Below are 21,179 nucleotides of genomic sequence, written 5' to 3' on the forward strand. Positions count from 1 at the left end.
CCGCTGCTGACAATGTGCGCTATTAAACAAAATGAACATTCACTCCTCTCCACACCCATAGTCCCCAGCTTGGAGAGGAGTGAATATCCCTGTGTAACGGGTCTGGGAGGCGGAACCTCTGAGCTACTATACAAGGGGGCGGCCCTTGTAAGGGAGCGGGTGGCAGTCTCTGGATGAACGGACAGGGAGATACGGCAAGTGATCAGGGCAGTCTCTGGGTAAAGGGTAGGTACGACCTGTGATGGCAGAGCCTCCGGGTAGGCTAGCAGGCAGATGGTAGATGTGTGCTCCCAGGTGAGCAAGCGAGAGTCTCTGAAGTAGCTGATGGTCACAGCACGTGACAACGGAGCCTCCGGGCAGGCAAGCAGGCAGGTAACGGAGAAGCGCTCCCAGGTGAGCGGGCAAGAGTCTGGAATAGCTGGTGGTCACAGCACGTGACGGCGGAGCCTCCAGGTAGGCAAGCAGGCAGGTAACGGAGAAGCGCTCCCAGGTGAGCGGGCAAGCTGGTCCATAGACAGACTGACCGGAGTTGTAAGGCAGACCGTCGGACCTCAGGAAAGCAGGCAGGTAGCTGATATGCGCTCCCAGGTGAGCGGGCAGGCTGGTCCTTTAGACAGACTGACAGGAGTAGTAAGGCAGACCGTCGGACCTCGGACTGGCAGACAGGTAACAAGTATTCAGGCAGGAATCAGGCAGGTAACTGGCAGGAAACTGGCAGGTAACTGGCAGCGGGACCTGAGGGCTGAAGCACAGGTGAGACACAGGTGCAAACAACATTGCTCGGGCACCTCCATTTTGGAGGAGGTGCCTTATATATGATGAAGTCCTCCGGCCATTGGCCGGGGACTCCTTAGGACGGCGCGCGCGGCCCCTTTAAGAGGAGGGAAGCGCGCGCGCCCTAAGCACAGGGGCCGGGAAGGAGCGCGCGCTGAGAGCAGAGCGGGAGGAGGACGCCGGGAAGGAGCGCGCGCTGACAGCAGAGCGGGGAGAGGACGCCGGGCACGGAGCAGAGCGGTGAGGGGAGCAGCGTCCCTGCCTAGCAAAGGGCAGGGACGCCAGCGCTACAGTACCCCCCCCTTTAGGCCCCCCCTTTTTTAGGCCAGACAGAAATTTAGCTAGGATGAGAGGGGCATGGATGTTCTCCCGGGGCTCCCACGTTCTCTCCTCAGGACCAAACCCCTTCCAATCTACCAGAAAAAAGGTCTTTCCTCTTACCCTTTTGGTGGCAAGAATGTTCTCTACCTCAAACTCGTCCTCAGCAGAAACCGGAGCAGGAGGCGTACCTGTAGACTTGGAAAAAGAGTTAAGTACCACAGGTTTGAGGAGAGATACATGGAAGGAGTTAGGGATCCGTAAGTTGGCCGGGAGTTTCAATTTATAGGCCACCGGGTTGATCTGACTGATGACCTCCAGTGGGCCGATGAACCGAGGCCCTAACTTATAGGAAGGGATCTTGAGCCGGACATATTTGGACGAGAGCCAGACTTTATCCCCAGGACGGAATTGAGGAGGGTCCAGACGTTTTTTGTCAGCGTGTCTTTTCATACGCTCGGAAGACTGAAGGAGTGCGGATCGGGTACTCTCCCAAATGGAGGAAAATTTGCTAACGAGAGATTCCGCAGCCGGGTTGTCCACCGAGGTGGAGACAGGAAAAGGAATCCGAGGATGCTGACCAAAGACTACAAAAAACGGGGATTTGGAGGAGGATTCGCTCTCGTGATTATTGTAAGAGAACTCGGCCCATGGTAGGAGATCCACCCAGTCAGAATGGTGGGCATTAACGAAGTGCCGGAGGTAACTGATCAGGTTCTGATTGATCCGCTCCACTTGACCATTGGACTGTGGGTGGTAAGCGGAAGAGAAGTCCAGGGTGACGTCTAGTAGTTTACAAGTGGCTCTCCAGAAGCGTGAGGTGAACTGTACCCCACGATCCGACACGATGTGGAGGGGCAGGCCATGAAGACGGAAGATGTGACGAATAAAGTCTCTAGCTAGCTCGGGTGCAGACGGGAGGCCTGGCAGGGGAACGAAATGAGCCATCTTGGAGAAGCGGTCAGCGACCACCCAAATGACCGTACAACCGGCAGAAAGTGGGAGGTCAGTTATGAAGTCCATTGCAATATGCTGCCAGGGGGCAGCAGGTACTGGGAGCGGAAGGAGGCGACCGGGTGGCAGATGTCTCGGAACCTTGTTGCGGGCGCAGGATACACAGGCAGAAACAAAGTCTATTACATCCTTGTGCAGGGTAGGCCACCAGTAGTGCCGGGAAATAAGCTGGAGGGTCTTCTTCTGACCAGCGTGGCCAGCCAGTTTAGACGAGTGACGCCAGTGAAGGATCTTCTCCCGATCAGGTACTGATACGAACGTCTTTCCGGGAGGGAGACGATTTAGACTCACGGGAGCCACCTGCATTACTCTGGCGGGATCGATGATGTGTTTCGGATCTTCCTCGAGATCAGATACCAGAAAGGATCGAGACAAGGCGTCCGCCTTGACGTTTTTGTCAGCCGGGCGAAAATGAAGGACAAAATCAAAACGAGCAAAAAACAAGGACCACCGGGCTTGGCGCGGGTTAAGTCTCTGGGCATGCTGGAGGTAAGCCAAGTTCTTGTGGTCAGTGTAAATTATTACCGGGTGAAGAGCCCCCTCAAGCAGGTAACGCCACTCCTCCAATGCCAGTTTGATGGCCAATAACTCTCGATCTCCTATGGAATAATTGCGCTCTGAGGAGGAGAAGAGTTTAGAGAAGAAGCCGCAAGTTACCATCCTCCCGGAAGAAGATTTTTGAGTAAGTACCGCTCCAGCTCCAGAGGAGGAGGCGTCCACTTCCAGGAAGAACTGCTTGTTGCCGTCCGGGCGATGCAGCACCGGGGCGGAAGAGAAGGCCTGTTTTAAGGAAAGAAAGGCTTCTTCTGCTTCGGGCGGCCACTCTTTGGGATTAGTACCCTTACGGGTGAGCGCGGAAATTGGGGCAGTCCGGGAAGAGAAGTGTGGTATGAAGAGGCGGTAGTAATTGGCGAAGCCCAGGAACCGCTGAATGGCCTTCAGCCCCTCCGGTCGAGGCCATTTCTCGATGGCAGACAGTTTCTCTGGATCCATTCGTAGGCCGGTCTGAGAAATAATGTAGCCCAAAAACGGAAGCGAGGTCTGCTCAAAGAGGCACTTCTCGTATTTAGCGAAGAGGTGATTCTGCCTGAGCCTGAGCAGGACCTGACGAACGTCCCTCCGGTGAGTCTGGAGATCCGGAGAGAAGACCAAGATGTCGTCCAGGTACACCACTACGCAGGAGTAGAGAAGGTCCCGGAAGATGTCATTGACCAACTCTTGAAAGACGGCAGGAGCGTTACAGAGACCAAAGGGCATTACCAGGTATTCATAGTGGCCGTCCCGGGTGTTGAATGCCGTCTTCCATTCATCCCCTTGACGGATACGAACCAGGTTGTACGCCCCACGGAGGTCTAGTTTGGTGAAGATTCTAGCCCCCCTCAGACGATCAAATAATTCTGGAATGAGCGGAAGGGGATACTTATTCTTCACCGTGATCTGGTTTAGGCCTCTATAGTCTATACAGGGACGGAGAGAGCCGTCCTTCTTTTTGACGAAAAAGAAGCCTGCTCCCGCCGGGGAGGTAGATTTCCGGATGAATCCCCTGGCCAGATTCTCCTCAATATATTCGGACATCGACCGGGTCTCAGCAGCGGATAAAGGATAAATACGCCCACGGGGAGGAGTAGTACCGGGTAACAGGTCGATGGGACAGTCGTATGGTCTATGAGGGGGTAATGTCTCTGCCTCCTTTTTATTAAAGACCTCAGCATAAGACCAATAAGGAATTGGAAGTCCAGGTAGATTAGCTGGGGTAGGAGAGGGACGGACGGGATGGACGGGAACCAGGCAGGTCTTATGACAGTCTTGTCCCCAGCGAAGGACTTCTCCGGTTTGCCAGTCAAGCACGGGTGCATGTTTCTGGAGCCAAGGCAGACCTAGCAAGAGGGCGTGAGAGAGTCCAGGCAGAACATGAAAGGAGATACTCTCAGAATGCAGCATTCCCACCTGCAGAGTAATGGATTCGGTGATGAGTTGGATGGGGCGTGGTAAGAGACCCCCATCCACGGCAGCCACAGACAAGGGTACAGCCAGAGGTTTGGTGGGGATGCGGTATTTCTCTACCAGGGACTGTGAAATAAGATTCCCGGCTGCTCCAGAGTCCAGTTGGGCTAGTTCGAAATAACGGTTCTCCCCGTAGACGATTGAAACTGACAACAGCAGGGATGGAGAGGATTTATTCTTGTCTAGGTGGACCTCTCTGAGCGAACCTAGACACAGGCGTTTCCCGACCTCTCCGGGCAGGCACGGATCCGGTGGTCCTTACTGCCACAGTAGAAGCAGGTCCCCTCGGCACGGCGTAAGTCCTGATGGGTCTTGACCATCTTGGTCTGGTCGACCTGCATAGGCTCAGGAGGGTGTACCTGGTTAGAGACAGAAGGAGTGACGGGTTTCTGAAAAGTAGGAGCTAGACGTGGTAACCTCCTCTCACGGGTGACCTCTCTGGCACGCTCCTGGAACCGTAGGTCAATCCGGGTGGCAAGAGTTATTAAATCATCGAGAGTGGTAGGAATGTCCCGACCGGCAAGTTCATCTTTAATACGGCCGGACAGACCCTCCCAGAAGACGGAAACCAGAGCGTCGTTATCCCAGGCCAGCTCCGAGGCAAGGGTACGGAACCGTATGGCATATTGGCCCACGGTGAGACTCCCCTGACGGAGGCGTAGCAACGATGATGCAGATGAGGTCTTCCGTCCGGGTTCGTCGAAGACTTTCCGGAAAGCCGTGAGAAAAGCAGGCAAGTTGGACACCAGGGGGTCTCCTCTCTCCCATAGAGGATTTAGCCAGGCCAGGGCCTCCCCGGTGAGATGGGACATGATGAAGGCAATTTTGGCCCGGTCGGAGTTAAACTGGTAGGACAAAAGTTCGAAATGCAGGGTGCACTGATTTAAGAAGCCCCGAGCCTGGACGGAGTCGCCTCCGAAGCGAGGAGGTGCAGAAAGCCGGGGTCCGGGGTAGGATACCATGGTATTAGTGGGCAGCGGAGCTGCCGGATTGCAAGATATGGCACTGGCGGAGGTTGTTGGTGGATCAGACAGAGTGTTCAGGCGAGTATTAACATTCCGCAGGTGACCCAGGATGGACTCCTGTTGGGACCTCTGACGGGACAGTTCAAGACAGAGGTCCGAGAGCGAGAGAGCTTGGGTGCCACCGGGTTCCATGGCCCGAGCAAACTGTAACGGGTCTGGGAGGCGGAACCTCTGAGCTACTATACAAGGGGGCGGCCCTTGTAAGGGAGCGGGTGGCAGTCTCTGGATGAACGGACAGGGAGATACGGCAAGTGATCAGGGCAGTCTCTGGGTAAAGGGTAGGTACGACCTGTGATGGCAGAGCCTCCGGGTAGGCTAGCAGGCAGATGGTAGATGTGTGCTCCCAGGTGAGCAAGCGAGAGTCTCTGGAATAGCAGGTGGTCACGGCACGTGACGGCGGAACCTCCGGGCAGGCAAGCAGGCAGGTAACGGAGAAGCGCTCCCAGGTGAGCGGGCAAGAGTCTGGAATAGCTGGTGGTCACAGCACGTGACGGCGGAGCCTCCAGGTAGGCAAGCAGGCAGGTAACGGAGAAGCGCTCCCAGGTGAGCGGGCAAGAGTCTGGAATAGCTGGTGGTCACAGCACGTGACAACGGAGCCTCCGGGCTGGCAAGCAGGCAGGTAACGGAGAAGCGCTCCCAGGTGAGCGGGCAAGCTGGTCCATAGACAGACTGACCGGAGTTGTAAGGCAGACCGTCGGACCTCAGGAAAGCAGGCAGGTAGCTGATATGCGCTCCCAGGTGAGCGGGCAGGCTGGTCCTTTAGACAGACTGACAGGAGTAGTAAGGCAGACCGTCGGACCTCGGACTGGCAGACAGGTAACAAGTATTCAGGCAGGTAACTGGCAGGAAACTGGCAGGTAACTGGCAGCGGGACCTGAGGGCTGAAGCACAGGTGAGACACAGGTGCAAACAACATTGCTCGGGCACCTCCATTTTGGAGGAGGTGCCTTATATATGATGAAGTCCTCCGGCCAATGGCCGGGGACTCCTTAGGACGGCGCGCGCGGCCCCTTTAAGAGGAGGGAAGCGCGCGCGCCCTAAGCACAGGGGCCGGGAAGGAGCGCGCGCTGAGAGCAGAGCGGGAGGAGGACGCCGGGAAGGAGCGCGCGCTGACAGCAGAGCGGGGAGAGGACGCCGGGCACGGAGCAGAGCGGTGAGGGGAGCAGCGTCCCTGCCTAGCAGAGGACAGGGACGCCAGCGCTACACCCTGCAGCTCACCTCAACGTCTGAGGGTGCATGGCAGTGACGTCATGTGCTGCTCAGATGCTGAGATCAGCTGCTGCAGCAGGACAGGATGCAGCGCTGGAGCAGAAGGGAGGAAGGGGAGTAGGAGTGTTTTTTTTTTTTTTCATGCGTGCAGTGATGGGGGGCCATATATACCAGGATAGGGGATGAGGGGGCCATGATAGCGCCACTGACAGGCAGTATCAGCAGCGCAAGGTAATTAGAAAGAAGGTTGTATTTATCATTAAAACACACTTGCATTTTTTAAAAGTACTGGACAACCCCTTTAAATACAGGCACCAGGAATGAAGGCTGTGTGATAACCGGGTACATTTGATAGGAGATCTGGCTGTTTATCAAAGTCTTTTAAAGTAATACAGTACAGACCAAAAGTTTGGACACACCTCATTTAAAGATTTTTCTGTATTTTCATGACTATGAAAATTGTACATTCACACTGAATGCATCAAAACTATGAATTAACACATGTGGAATTATATACTTAACAAAAAAGTGTGAATCAGCTGAAAATATGTCTTATATTCTAGGTTCTTCAAAGTAGCCACCTTTTTGCTTTGATGACTGCTTTGCACACTCTTGGCATTCTCTTGATGAGCTTCAAGAGGTAGTCACCGGAAATGGTTTTCACTTCACAGGTGTGCCCTGTCAGTTTTAATAAGTGGGATTTCTTGCCTTATAAATGGGGTTGGGACCATCAGTTGTGTTGTGCAGAAGTCAGGTGGATACACAGCTGATAGTCCTACTGAATAGACTGTTAGATATTGTATTATGGCAAGAAAAAAGCAGCTAAGTAAAGAAAAACGAGTGGCCATCATTACTTTAAGAAATGAAGGTCAGTCAGTCCGAAAAATTGGGCAAACTTTGAAAGTGTCCCCAAGTGCAGTTGCAAAAACCATCAAGCGCTGCAAAGAAACTGGCTCACATGAGGACCGCCCCAGGAAAGGAAGACCAAGAGTCACCTCTGCTTCTGAGGATAAGTTTATCCGAGTCACCAGCCTCAGATATCGCAGGTTAACAGCAGCTCAGATTAGAGACCAGGTCAATGCCACACAGAGTTCTAGCAGCAGACACATCTCTACAACAACTGTTAAGAGGAGACTTTGTGCAGAAGGCCCTCATGGTAAAATAGCTGCTAGGAAACCACTGATAAGGACAGGCAACAAGCAGAAGAGACTTGTTTGGGCTAAAGAACACAAGGAATGGACATTAAACCAGTGGAAATCTGTGCTTTGGTCTGATGAGTCCAAATTTGAGATCTTTGGTTCCAACCACCGTGTCTTTGTGCGATGTAGAGAAGGTGAACGGATGGACTCTACATGCCTTGTTCCCACCGTGAAGCTGGGATGGAGGGCGATCATGTGATGGTGTGGGGGTGCTTTGCTGTTGACTCTGTTGGGGATTTATTCAAAATTGAAGGCATACTGAACCAGCATGGCTACCACAGCATCTTACAGCCGCATGCTATTCCATCCGGTTTGCGTTTAGTTGGACCATCATTTATTTTTCAACAGGACAATGACCCCAAACTTACCTCCAGGCTGTGTAAGGGCTATTTGACCAAGAAGGAGAGTGATGGAGTGCTACGCCAGATGACCTGGCCTCCACAGTCACCAGACCTGAACCCAATCGAGATGGTTTGGAGTGAGCTGGACCGCAGAGTGAAGGCAAAAGGGCCAACAAGTGCTAAGCATCTCTGGGAACTCCTTCAAGATTGTTGGAAGACCATTTCCGGTGACTACCTCTTGAAGCTCATCAAGAGAATGCCAAGAGTGTGCAAAGCAGTCATCAAAGCAAATGGTGGCTACTTTGAAGAACCTAGAATATAAGACATATTTTCAGTTGTTTCACACTTTTTTGTTAAGTATATAATTCTACATGTGTTAATTCATAGTTTTGATGCCTCCAGTGTGAATGTACAATTTTCATAGTCATGAAAATACAGAAAAATCTTTAAATGAGAAGGGTGTCCAAACTTTTGGTCTGTACTGTATGTCATCAGAAAACCTGTTGTTCATGTCAGGTTTTTATGTAAAATGTGCTTTTAAAGACCTTTTAATGATGCTTTTTAATTTTCCGTAGTTTAAAAAGAAAAAAAAACCCAGACATTTTTCAATCTGTCCGCCCTGATACTAGACTTGCATTTCCAGTTCTCATTATAGGATTACAATTACGGATAACGCAGAATCCATCATTTACAGTAGGTGATGTCACGGCACACCTCCTCCTCCTTTCACAATAGCCTTAATATAAGCGCAAGCCTAGAAAGGTCAGCTGTAGAAGTTAAAGGGAACGTGTCACCTTGGATATAGGGTTAATCTGCAGTTAAATAGCGGTACAGAGTTGTCTGGAAACCTTACTGAAAGTGTGGCTACAGGGAGAAAATGTTCTTTATTTTTCCTGGTAGCCACTGGTATTCAGTCATAGAGGAGATGCCCAGATTGGCTTCAGTCACTGCTCATGCACTGTGAACGGCAGCTTTAAGCACGCCCAGTGACATGAATGACAGCCGACTCTTTGTAACATGATTTACCTGCAGATTAACCCTATATCTGCAGGTAAATAGTGTTATGCGAGCAGACAACACCTAGAAACAATGGTGGAATTTCAGTTTTTTTTCGCAGTTACATTGCAACCAGTCTTACAACCAGTGTGTTATCAGCAGCAGATTATCACTACTGGACTGGGACACATGTGCAGGGCAGTCAAGTTAATCTGTGTAACCCCGCCCCCACCATTTATTGACACTTTGTTCACTTTACACAGGAAGCTGCCAAAGTGAACAATCAGTGGTGGGGGCAGGGTTATACACAACTCCGCATTCTGACCACTGCTACATCTACAGCAGAGAAAACTGGGATTCTAGCAAAACTGCACCAAGCAGTACAGTAAATGACACATCACTGGAAACAGGGTCTCTTGCCCTATATTATGCTGCTCTCAGATAACCTAGCAAAAAAACTTTCTGACAGATAACATCCTAGAGGAGTCTTGAAGGTAGTGTATTAAGTCATTTCTCAGCACTGATGAATGGCTTCATAGTAAGGACCCCTCGTCCTGGCTGGTAGATATGGATTTATTTAGTTATATGAATATGTGCTCTGTAACTTTATATCAGTCTCTAGAACCTCCTTACTTTACTGCACAGATGATAGAAATGGCGATCATGTGCTTGCACTACAAAAGAGCTGCCAAAACTCTGCCAACACACAAAATGCATCATCAAACATACAGTCATGGCCAAAAGTATTGAGAATGAGACAAATAGTAATTTTTCCAAAGTTTACTGCTTCATTTTTTGTAATGCCAATTTGCATATACTCCTGAATGTCAAAGAGTGATCAGCTTAACAGCAATTACTGTACTTGCAAAGTCAATATTTGCCCAGAAAATGAACTTTAACCCCCAAAACACATTTCAACATCATTGCAGTCCTGCCTTAAAAGGAGCAGCTAACATCGTTTTAGTGATTGATCCATTAACACAGGTGTGGGTGTTGATGAGGACAGGGCTGGCGATCAATCAGTCATGATTAAGTAAGAATGACATCACTGGACACTTTAAAAGGAGGCTGGTTCTTGGTATCATTGTTTCTCTTCAGTTAACCATGGTTATCTCTAAAGAAACACGTGCAGCCATCATTGCACTGCACAAAAATGGCCTAACAGGGAAGAGTATCACAGCTACAAAGATTGCTCCTCAGTCAACAATCTATTGCATCATCAAGAACTTCAAGGAGAGAGCTTCTATTGTTGTAAAAAAAGGCTCCAGGGCGCCCAAGAAAGACCAGCAAGCGCCAGGACCGTATCTTAAAACTGTTTCAGCTGCGGGATCGGACTACCAGCAGTGCCGAGCTTGCTCAGGAATGGCAGCAGGCTGGTGTGAGTGCTTCTGCACGCACTGTGAGGCGGAGACTCTTTGAGCAAGGGCTGGTTTCAAGGAGGGCAGCAAAGAAGCCACTTCTCTCCAGAAAAAACATCAGGGACCGACTGATATTCTGCAAAAGGTACAGGGAGTGGACTGCTGAGGACTGGGGCAAAGTCATTTTCTCTGATGAATCCCCTTTTCGATTGTTTGGGACATCTGGAAAACAGCTTATTCGGAGAAGAGGTGAGCGCTACCACCAGTCTTGTCTCATGCCAACTGTAAAGCATCCTGAAACCATTCATGTGTGGGGTTGCTTCTCAGCCAAGGGAATCGGCTCACTCACAGTCTTGCCTAAAAACACAGCCATGAATAAAGAATGGTACCAGAATGTCCTCCAAGAGCAACTTCTCCCAACCGTCCAAGAGCAGTTTGGCGCCCAACAATGCCTTTTCCAGCATGATGGAGCACCTTGCCATAAAGCAAAGGTGATAACTAAATGGCTCATGGAACAAAACATAGAGATTTTGGGTCCATGGCCTGGAAACTCCCCAGATCTTAATCCCATTGAGAACTTGTGGTCAATCATCAAGAGATGGGTGGACAAACAAAAACCAACAAATTCTGGCAAAATGCAAGCATTGATTATGCAAGAATGGGCTGCTATCAGTCAGGATTTGGTCCAAAAGTTGATTGAGAGCATGCCAGGGAGAATTACAGAGGTCTTGAAGAAGAAGGGGCAGCACTGCAAATATTGACTTGCTGCATTAACTCATTCTAACTGTCAATATAACCTATTGGTACTCATAATATGATTGCAATTATATTTCTGTATGTGATATAAACATCAGACAAACACTAATAAAAACCAGAGGCCAGCAGATCATGTGAAAATATAATTTTGGTGTCATTCTCAAAACTTTTGGCCATGACTGTACTGCTAACAGTGCCCTCGGTCTACTTTGATAAAGTCATCACCGCAGCTCAGAGTAAGCAGAGCGTTTTCATGAGAGACATCTCTTAGAAAAATAAGGGAATGTAGCTTTATTGTCTTCTCTGGTATTTCCTCTTGAGCTCGGGAGATGGGGTGTAATATTCGAGAGTCCTGATGGCTTTCACGTGCTGTCATCTGCCTGGAGATTTTGCATTTTGCTGTTCTTGCTCATAGTTGGAGTTTATGTGTTTTTGACACTAACAGCTCATTCAGGATAGTAATAAATTGTACTGTGTGTTTAAAATGTGAAAAATGTAGGAGTAAAATACACATGCAGAATTTTTCTTCCCTGTCCATAAAATACTATTTTAACCTTACTTTGTACAGTGGTTCTTTAATTTTAATTGATTCTAAACAATTCAGATTTTTATTTTTGTAATCTAAAAAGTGATCGCTAAATCCAGTACCTCAACTGGTACAGAAGAAAGGGGATGTATTGCCTCCCTATCCTGTTTGTACAGCTGTGGTTAGCATTCTTGGCACCCCTGAGTATTATGTACACCATGTAAAATCTAGTGAAACGTCTTGCATATACAGTACTATGTGGGATTTTTTTCACACCTGCCTTTTGCACAGTAAGGCTACATTCCGCTTTGAGCTTTTGGTGCGTTTTTGACGCTGTGTATGTTTGCATCAAAAATACAGCGTCTTACAGTTCCAGCAAAGTGGATGGGATTTATAGAAATCTCATGCCCACTCTGCTTCTTTTTAATGCAGCGTAAACTGCCCTGCGGTGCTTGTTTCAAATCCGCAGCATGTCAATTTCTCTTGCTGAGAGAGTTGCTGAGTTTTCACAGAATTTCCCATAGACTTGCATTAGGTGCGGGAATTCCGCTGGTAAAAGATGCTTTATAGTGCATTTCTGCTGCAGAAACGCATCGAAGCAGCATGTAATTCGCACCTATGTATGTCAATAAAGTTTTGTCAAAGCCAAATATCAAAAACAAAGCGGATTTATTTAAAGCACGATACACCCAAGAGATAAAAACCAGAGTGAAAAATGCAATAAAAATGCATGTTAAAAAAACGCTCACAAACGCAACGAAAAAACACAAGTAACCTTTAAATAATAGGGGCAAAAATGGTGCAGAGATTGTGCAACATCAAAAACGCACCGAAAGCTCATCGTGGGAACGTATCCTAAGAAATTTTTCAAAAATAGAAGTGTTAATAGCAGGTTTTTTTTCTATCAATTAACAAAATGGGAGGGGCGGCACCAAACTAGTCTCATCTCTCCCTGCTGTCCCCGGCCGGATCTTTTAACTACATTTCTCAAATGCTGGAGCTTTACAGATAAAAATATATACCTGGCTTCAACCATGCAGCCTTACTCTGATTCATTCTGCATTCATAGTTTCCTTTTAAGGAAGAAAAATGGATGGAGTCCTGATCTCAATCCAATTGAAAATCTTTGGAGAACTCTGAGCCCATAATTGGGGAAACGGACCCTGCAAATATTCAAGAGCTTGAGAGAATTGCAGGGGAAGACACTCACAGATGGCTGGTGGCTCACTGTTGCCACAGCAAAGTATTTGGGCATCTCTAAAATTTCAGCTCTAAGTGCCCTCCCCAAATCTTCAGTTGTCTCATTGGTGAAATCTGGTAGACCTCAGCCCTGCTTCTCCTTACAGCCTGATAATAAAAAGAAACTGGAATAGGGAAAGAAGTGCAGAAAATGCCGGATTCTGCTTAGATTGTGATTTGTTGTTGGACAGTAAAAGACCTTTTACACTGGGCGAGGGCAATCTGCGAGAATTTGTCATTAATTGAAACTTTAATTATGGCCTAAAAATTATGGCCTGTTGGCTGTTCTCACAGTTAGGCCACGGCCCCACTATCAGTATTTGGTCAGTATTCGGTCAGTATTTTTTTTTTCAGGAGTGGGAGACAAAACCAGGAGTGGGTGATAAATGCAGAATTTGTCACTTGTTTCTATTTTACTTTTTCTCTGATTGTTCCTCACCTGGTTTTGGCAGCTACTCGTGAGAAAAAATACTGACCGAATACTGATAGTGGGGTTGTGTCCTTAGGAACAGCAACTTGACCACACAGCAGGTCTGAACTATCAGTGTTCGTTTTGAGAAATAACCCTTAAAAACTTTTAGTTTATTAGACTTTCTTCAAATCAGAATTTTATAATTGTTGTTTTGCGCGGAATTACCAAGAGTGTCGCTCTCTGAAATGCCAGACACCAGTGGCACCCAATGAACTCTTTGACTATAATGGAGTCTATTATGGCTTCCACTGCGCATACTGGCTAATAAGAAAGTATCACAATCCTTCTTTTTATTTTCTTACTTATTCCCGCTAGTCTACTTATGAAAGACAAGCTTATAGAGGACCTTTCAACAAATTTTTTGTCTTGAACTGGAAACACTATGTAATAGTGGCTGCAGAGTGGAATAAAACATTTTTCTGGGTTTTTTTGTTTGTTTTTCTTTAGTTAAATTACACTTCTCCGTTGTGGAGATTTTAGTAATCAAAGTATTTGTCACTTAGTTTTTGGTACGTTCAAGTAGGTGTTATAAGATAGTTTTCACTAGGAGCATGAACTTTTTTTCCCCTTCTGTATGACGTTGCCCAATCATACGCAGTCAGCAACACACAGCAGAAAAAGAACACATCCCCACCATAGCTTGGAACATGTTTCTTAGTGTCTGATCTGTAATGTTAGACAGCCTTGATCTCCTGGTCTAACCCCGTGCATGATTAGAAAGTGCTGGGAGTAGAACACAGAAAACTAACACCTTTCAGAAAAGGTCAAAGCAGGCAGTGTGGGGGAGGGAACAGCACAGCTGAGTTTTGCTGTTTCATATTACAAACCCTTCTATCAGCTGTCCTCTCGTAGTACTGTCACTTCTGCTGTACTGCCCCCTCCCCCACACTGCCTGTCCAGAGCTGAGCGCTCAAAAGGAAAGTCGGTAACCAAACTTATGTCTCTTGTACTCGCAGGAACTTGTATTCTCTCTGCAGTGAGATCTGAGTAGGGTGTCATTACATCTTAGACATGGTTAGCCCAGAATAGGCAAGCTACTTATGGGTGAGACAAATGCCAGCCTGAGCTCACTGCAGAGTGAGTACAAATTTCACTGAGCACATCAGACAGTGTGATTCTGACACCGTTGTCTCCTCTCAGGGCAGGCAGTGCTGGCAGCAGAGGTGATAGTGCTATGAGACGAGAGCTGATACAAGGGTTTGTAATGTGACACAGCTAAACTCAGCTGTGCTGCCCTTTTTTCCCACCCCTATAGAGATTGCTGGCACCTTCTTTGAATAGTATCAGTTGTTTTTACTCTACTCCCAGCACTTTCTAATCATGCAGGATATTAGACAAGAAGATCAGAGCTGACTGTCATTACACATCTCACACACTGAGAAGCTTGCTCTGAGCTATTGTGGCGGCGTGTTCTTTTTCTGCTGAGTATTGCTGCCTGCTTATGATTGGTCGATGAGGAGAATTGGCATGCACACAGTGGGACGGTGAGGTGCTAGCTCAATGAGGTGCTAACACTAATACAAGTAGTTGGGCATTTTGCAGCGCACTTTTCTGTCACACTGACATGACTTGGGTGCGGGAGTGCCCTGACTCACCTGCCACACGGTGACTTTATGACAAATACCCAGGATAGGTTCGAAATGTTAAATATGTTGCTCAATTCCCTGCACCCGAAGTTTAATTTTCATGTCTGCACCTTGGAAATATTTTTTTTGCATTACTGAAATAAGAATGTGCTGCAAAATTCCTATTTGCTTATGATTGGTCAGCATCATACAGGGAGAAGTATAAGCCCCCAGTGAAAACTCTGATAATACCCACTTGGACTTAGAGAGGTAGTCCGGTCTAAAATGAAAAGTTTGTGGTCACTCCATGATCGCAGACTTGTGAATCATCACAGCTTGCGCGCGGTGAGTATTTTATGGTGTCCGTGCACAAAACGGCGGTCATGTGACCACAACTATGCGATTTGTGTACTCCCGGCCATAATCCGACTAGACTGTTTCTGCCCTCATTCAATACACTTTCAGTGAATGCATCGGAAACAGTCTAGTTAGACTCCGGCATACCACATACTTGTGGTCATGTGACTGCCGTTCCCGGAGCTTACATCGGAAAATCCTTACAGTGTGCAGTGCATGCGCTGTGAGGATTCACAAGTCTGCAGTCACATAGAGTAACTGTAGACTTGTTGTTTTAGACTGGACAACAGTTTTAATGAAAAATTAAGTCCAAATTCTTTGGTTGCTAATATCTTCGCATCAATGAGGCAAAATAAAAAACGTATTCCTCTCTGCAACCACTATGACCTCATATGTCCAGTTCAACATGAAACATTTGGTGAAAGATCCGCTTTAAAGACCCCTCTGTATTTTCTGATTCTTATCTATATGTAGGTGGTAGTGAACGGCCGCTTAATGCATTTTTTTACAATTGTGTTTTTCTTCTCAGAATAGTGGAAATTGCGGCGTGCCACTCCTCCCACACGTCTGCGGCTAAATCTCAGGGTGGTCAGGTGTTTATGTGGGGACAGTGCCGAGGACAAGCTGTCATCGCCCCTCATCTCACCCACTTCTCTTGTACCGATGACGTGTTCGCCTGCTTCTCCACTCCTGCTATAATGTGGCGCCTCCTTTCTGTAGGTGAGAAATCTTTAAATGTTAGCTGGCTTCATAGTTTAACAGAAAGTAGACAGACGCTGATGATCTGCTACTTCTTTACTGGAAAAGACCTAGAAATATCATAAATAGATGAAGATGCTCAGTAGCTCCAGAAAATTTTGGTTGTAAACTCAAATTAAAGCTCTCTATATTTTATTTTCTCTGAAGAGCCGGATGAGCACCTGACGGTAGCAGAATCTCTGAAGAAGGAATTTGACAATCCAGAGACTTCAGATTTAAAGTTCTTGGTGGATGAGAAATACATTCACGTGCACAAAGTCCTTCTTCAGATTAGGTAAGCATTAGATGACACATTGTCAGGTGCATGAAGAGAATATTTGCCGGACTGTACATTTTTATCATCTTTTATTTTCTCGCCTTCAGATGTGAACATTTTCGTTCATTTTTACATGACAGTAATGAAGATGTAATTGAAATCAACCAGTTTTCTTATCCAGTGTTTCGCGCCTTCCTAGAGTATCTGTACACTGATAATATCAGCATTTCTCCAGAGGATGCCATTGGTAAGTATTCCTGCGGTGGTCTTGCCACTAAATAACTAAGCTTTAAGCCACAAATTGCATTTGTTTGTCTTTTATTTATAGTGGAACTCTGAATAGTGTTGCTGATCGGTGGTGATCCGGGTCCTGAGACCCCCATCGATTCGTTTAAATCCCACGCTGAAGTCATGCATGAGTTGTGTGCAGAGCAGTGTACGGGCGCAATAGTTTGCCTATGGGTCAGCACACAGTTCTGTGAGAGCGAATGCACATACAGATCTGCGCACTTCATAGTAATGTTTTTACCAATCTTGGGATCCGTACCCCTACCGATCAGAAACGCTATGCAGTGCCTATAATATATAAAAAGTTGTATAAAGTGACAGCTGTATGGCACTACTGCATGCAACCAAGGGATAGAACAGTGCTGTTAGTAGAAGGTTTCACACAGCCTTTTTGAAGTGGATTTGTCATCAGGTTTCACAATACAACTTTCACACATTATTACATAGATCTTGTAGAACTGATGAGGCCGATGTACTTGCTTTTAAAACCAAAACTGCTCTATCCTATTTTTTTGTAAGTTGACTATTATATGCATTCTAAATTTCATAGACTCTAAATAAATAACTCTTTCTTTCCATACGTACAACTGTCCGTATGTACAATTCTCACTTCTATCATGTGATGCAAATTTGCAGGAATTTAAATATTAGTTTAAGTGAAAATACTGGCACATTAAAGCACTGTTCCCACAATGAGTATTTGGTGAATTTTTCATGTCGCAAACTTTCTGCACTTGCTAGGTAAATTTAGTTACCTGTCACTTTTTTTTTTCATTGCGTTTTTTAGTCCATTTTCTACATGCGTCTCTGTGACATTTGACGCTGCGTTTTTTGTCTTTTTGGTATGTCATGTTGTAAATAAAGCTAATATAAAATACATAGGTTTCAGGCCGGAATAAATAATTTGTACTAACTAAATAGTTCCTCCATCAATAAACACCCAAAAGAGGATATCATGGGGGTGAATCACTCCCAATCCAATATGAAGATATACAAAGGACAAAGAAGTGGAGTAGCTGAAATCACCAAGTAATCTGTCATAATAAATATATATCTTTTTTTAAATTGGTTTTTGAAGTATAACACATTACAAACATAATACAAACCCCGATACTTCTCCCAAACTAATCCCCAGTGCTAAAAGTTATCAGATATGCAATTGATGCATCACTGTATAGAAAAGGAAAACATGCCAAAGTTAGTAAATGGTACCCATACTGTAAAAAAAAAAGTGTAGAACATAAGAAATGTCTTTAATGAATATGTATTACTTTTTACCCCACTTTCTATAAACCTTTTAAGAATACTTTCTGTAATACCTAACTTCAATGTTACTTCTCGGATAATCAAACCTAATATTTTTATCAGAAGAGGCCTAAAGAATATCAGAACATCTCTCTTGAGGCCAAGCCCGATTTGTCGATTCATTGGGGCCAACAGTTTTTCAAGTTTGGTTCTAACATTTCTCTTTAAGTAAATACCTCTCTCCCGGCTCAGTAACCAATTAATTTTGTTTATAAATTCTGGAATTTAATGCACCTGGTCCAATATCCAATGTTGAACTATCAACTTTCTTGCTTTAAATAACAAATGGGACTCTGCTGTCTACCATGGTAATCAGTACTTAAATCCTCAGTATACCCCTATACGCATACAAAGGGAGACTGAGATAAATCAACCAAATAAATGCTGTTTTATAATATCTAGTACCCTCTTCCAGAAAGATTCCAAATTAAGATAGGATCACATATGCAATAATAGCTGGATACGTTTTAATTCTAGAACATAATGGATTTGACCGTAACTAGGGCTATGGAGTTGGAGTCGGTATAAAATGGACTGACTCCAATTCCTAAAATATATAATAAATTGGTACAGTAGTTCAATGCAGGATGTGCTGTGATTGTTTTGATAAGAATTTGGGAAAGTTGTGAAATGTCTTAAGGCTGTGTGCCCACTATGCGTTTTTGAGCTGCGGAAACGCTTAAAAAACGCTTGGTAGAAGGTCTGCAATGTTCCCCAATGATAATCCGCATGTGCTGTGCACATGCTGCGGAAATTTCCACTGCGGATTATCATTGCAGAAAAATCCGTAGCACATCCATTAATTTTGCAGAAACGCGGCGTAATTTCCGCCATTGACTTGCATTGAATTGCATAATATCTGCATGACTATATGTACACATGCGGATATTTGAGCGATTCAATGCGTGGATGGTACCCGGGTCTGGAGAAGAGGAGACTCTCCTCCAGACCCGGGTACCATAGTACCTGTAGTTAAAAAAGAATTAAAATTAAAAAAACCATGATACTCACCTTCTGATGGCCCCCGGTCTCCTGTATGGTGCGTCCAGTGTCTTCGGCGGCTCACGGTGGTGTAAAAGGACCTTCCATGATGTCATTTAATCATGTGACAGGTCACACGACCCCTGACATCGGCGGTCGCATGACCTGTCACATGACTAAATGACGTCATGGAAGGTCCTTTCACACCACCTCGAACCGTCGAAGACACTGGAGAAGGCGGCCGTGGGCCATCGGAAGGTGAGTATAATGTTGTTTTGGGTTTTTTTTTTTCACCATTTTATTTATTTTTTTTTACTATTAATGCTGCGCTTGCAGCATTGTAACTTGGTCACACTATATAAATCCATGCCGGTTGCATGGATTTATATAGTGTGACCAAGTTATCAAGCACTTTCCAAGTGATGCTAATCGCTTGGAAAGCGCTTGTCAACCCGCATGCAGAAATGCAAGTGAAGAACGCTTCACATCCGCATGTCCCTGGCAGGAAACCGCATGTACAATCCACATGCGTTTTTCCTGCCAGGGAGATGCAGAAAAAATCCAGAGAATTTCTGCTTTGTGAGCACTTAGCCTAAGTGTCTGTTCTATTCCTGATCCAAGGATCTCGGCTTTTAGTTGAGATGAGTCTGTGCTGCACTTTATATATGCGCTCAGTAGTGAGGCAGTGCTGTGGAGTTGGAGGTTTGGCTTACTGACTCCACAGCCCTGACTGCAGCCCTATGTCAGATAAAAACTGAGGGATTCTGTATAATCTGTGTAACATATACTGGCGAGATAATCTGTGGAATTAACATAATTTTAATTAGAAAACACTTACAAATTATCAGAGCTCAATGAGGAGGCTGACAGAAGAAAGGAAAATGATTCTGCAAAAAGATATGGATTGTACAAATAAATATGGCAGTGTTTTATATGTAACAAAAATAATTATACAGTCTAGAATAACATAAATAAAATATATCCCAAAAATAGTCAATATGTGCTTATTTATCCCAAAATGAATAAGATGTGAACATCATGATTCAATTGAACAAAAAATAACTAATATAAATATATATATCTAATATTGGATACAGTACATATTCATATATAACAGATCAATGATGCAACAATGGAAGTAGAAATAAAGTGCAGGTGCTAACTAGTGTTGAGCCACCCCCTTAGTGTTCGGGTTCGGTTCGGTTCGTCGAACACCGGGATGTTCGAGGAACTGTTCATCGAACTGTTCGTAGAACACCGTCGAACACCGTTAAAACCAATGGCAGGCAAACAAAAACACATAGAAACACATAGAAAACACCTTCAAATGTGTCCAAAAGCTGACAAACTGCTCAGAAGACGCTCTCTTTAAAAAAGCCGGCCGGCAATTCAGCAGCGGCATACACCGGTACCCGACAATTTAGACAAGAAGGAAAAGAGCATCACACATAGATTAGATAGATAGAAACATGTCAGTCACATATATAAGAAGTAGTGACAGTGTTGGTTACTGTACTTGTCATTTAGTGTAAAGGATTTATTTAAAAAAATAATAGTGTTTTCATGCACCGTCTCTTTAAAAAAGCCGGCCGGCAATTCAGCATCTGTACCCGACAATTTAGAACAGAAAGATAGAGCATCACACATAGATTAGATAGATAGAAACATGTCAGTCACATATATATGAAGTACAGTGACAGTGTTGATTACTGTACTTGTCATTTAGTGTTAAAATAAAGGATTTATAAAAAAAAAAAATTGGCGTGGGGTTCCCCTTAATTTTAGTCTCTAGCGGAGGTTAAGCAGAAGGCTGGGGCAGATGTTTGAAGCCTGGGAAGAGGGTAATACCCACGGAGCTTCCCAGGCTACTAATATCAGCCCCCAGCTGAATACCTAGCCTTTACTAGCTATTAAAATGGGGGACCCCCCCCCAAAAAAAATGACGTGGGGTCCCCCCTATTTTATTAGCTAGCAAAGGCTAGGCAGACAGCTGGGGGCTGATATTAATAGCCCAGGAAGGGTGCCATGAATATTGGCCCCCTCCCAGGCTAGAAACACCAGCCCTCAGCCGCCCCAGAAATGGCGCGTCCATAGGATGCGCCAATTCTGGCACTTAGCCTCGCTCTTCCCACTGCCCTGTAGCGGTGGCAGTGGGGTAATAGGGTTGGGGTTGATGTCAGCTTATAATGCCAGCTGACACCAAGCCCAGGTTAGTAATGGAGAGGCGTCTATAAGACACCCCCATTACTAACCCCATAGTCAAAGTTAAAAGAAAACACAAACACCCAGAATAAAGTCCTTTAATTGAAATAAAGACACAATTCTTTATTGTTCTAAATTAAACCATACTTACCGTCACACCCATTCCAGCTGAAGCCAACGATCTCCTGCAATAAAAGAAAAATAATAAAGCAACCTCATCCTTACCTTTCCATGG

General features: G+C 45.7%; 1 protein-coding gene across 2 annotated transcripts in view; it reads left to right on the plus strand.

Moving 5' to 3' along the window:
* RCBTB2 (RCC1 and BTB domain containing protein 2) overlaps positions 1 to 21,179 on the plus strand; it is a 63,364-nt gene that overhangs the window by 35,540 nt on the left and 6,645 nt on the right. For both annotated transcript variants that reach the window (XM_073663827.1, XM_073663828.1), the window contains exons 8-10: positions 15,683 to 15,873; positions 16,060 to 16,186; positions 16,276 to 16,415. In XM_073663827.1, coding sequence (XP_073519928.1) covers positions 15,683 to 15,873; positions 16,060 to 16,186; positions 16,276 to 16,415 — 458 coding nt within the window. The remainder of the gene's footprint in view (positions 1 to 15,682; positions 15,874 to 16,059; positions 16,187 to 16,275; positions 16,416 to 21,179) is intronic.

This window comes from Phyllobates terribilis, unplaced genomic scaffold (genome assembly GCF_046119375.1).
Source record: "Phyllobates terribilis strain yellow unplaced genomic scaffold, ASM4611937v1 Scaffold_2__4_contigs__length_985480577, whole genome shotgun sequence".
In the NCBI taxonomy this organism is placed as follows: Eukaryota; Metazoa; Chordata; class Amphibia; order Anura; family Dendrobatidae; genus Phyllobates; species Phyllobates terribilis.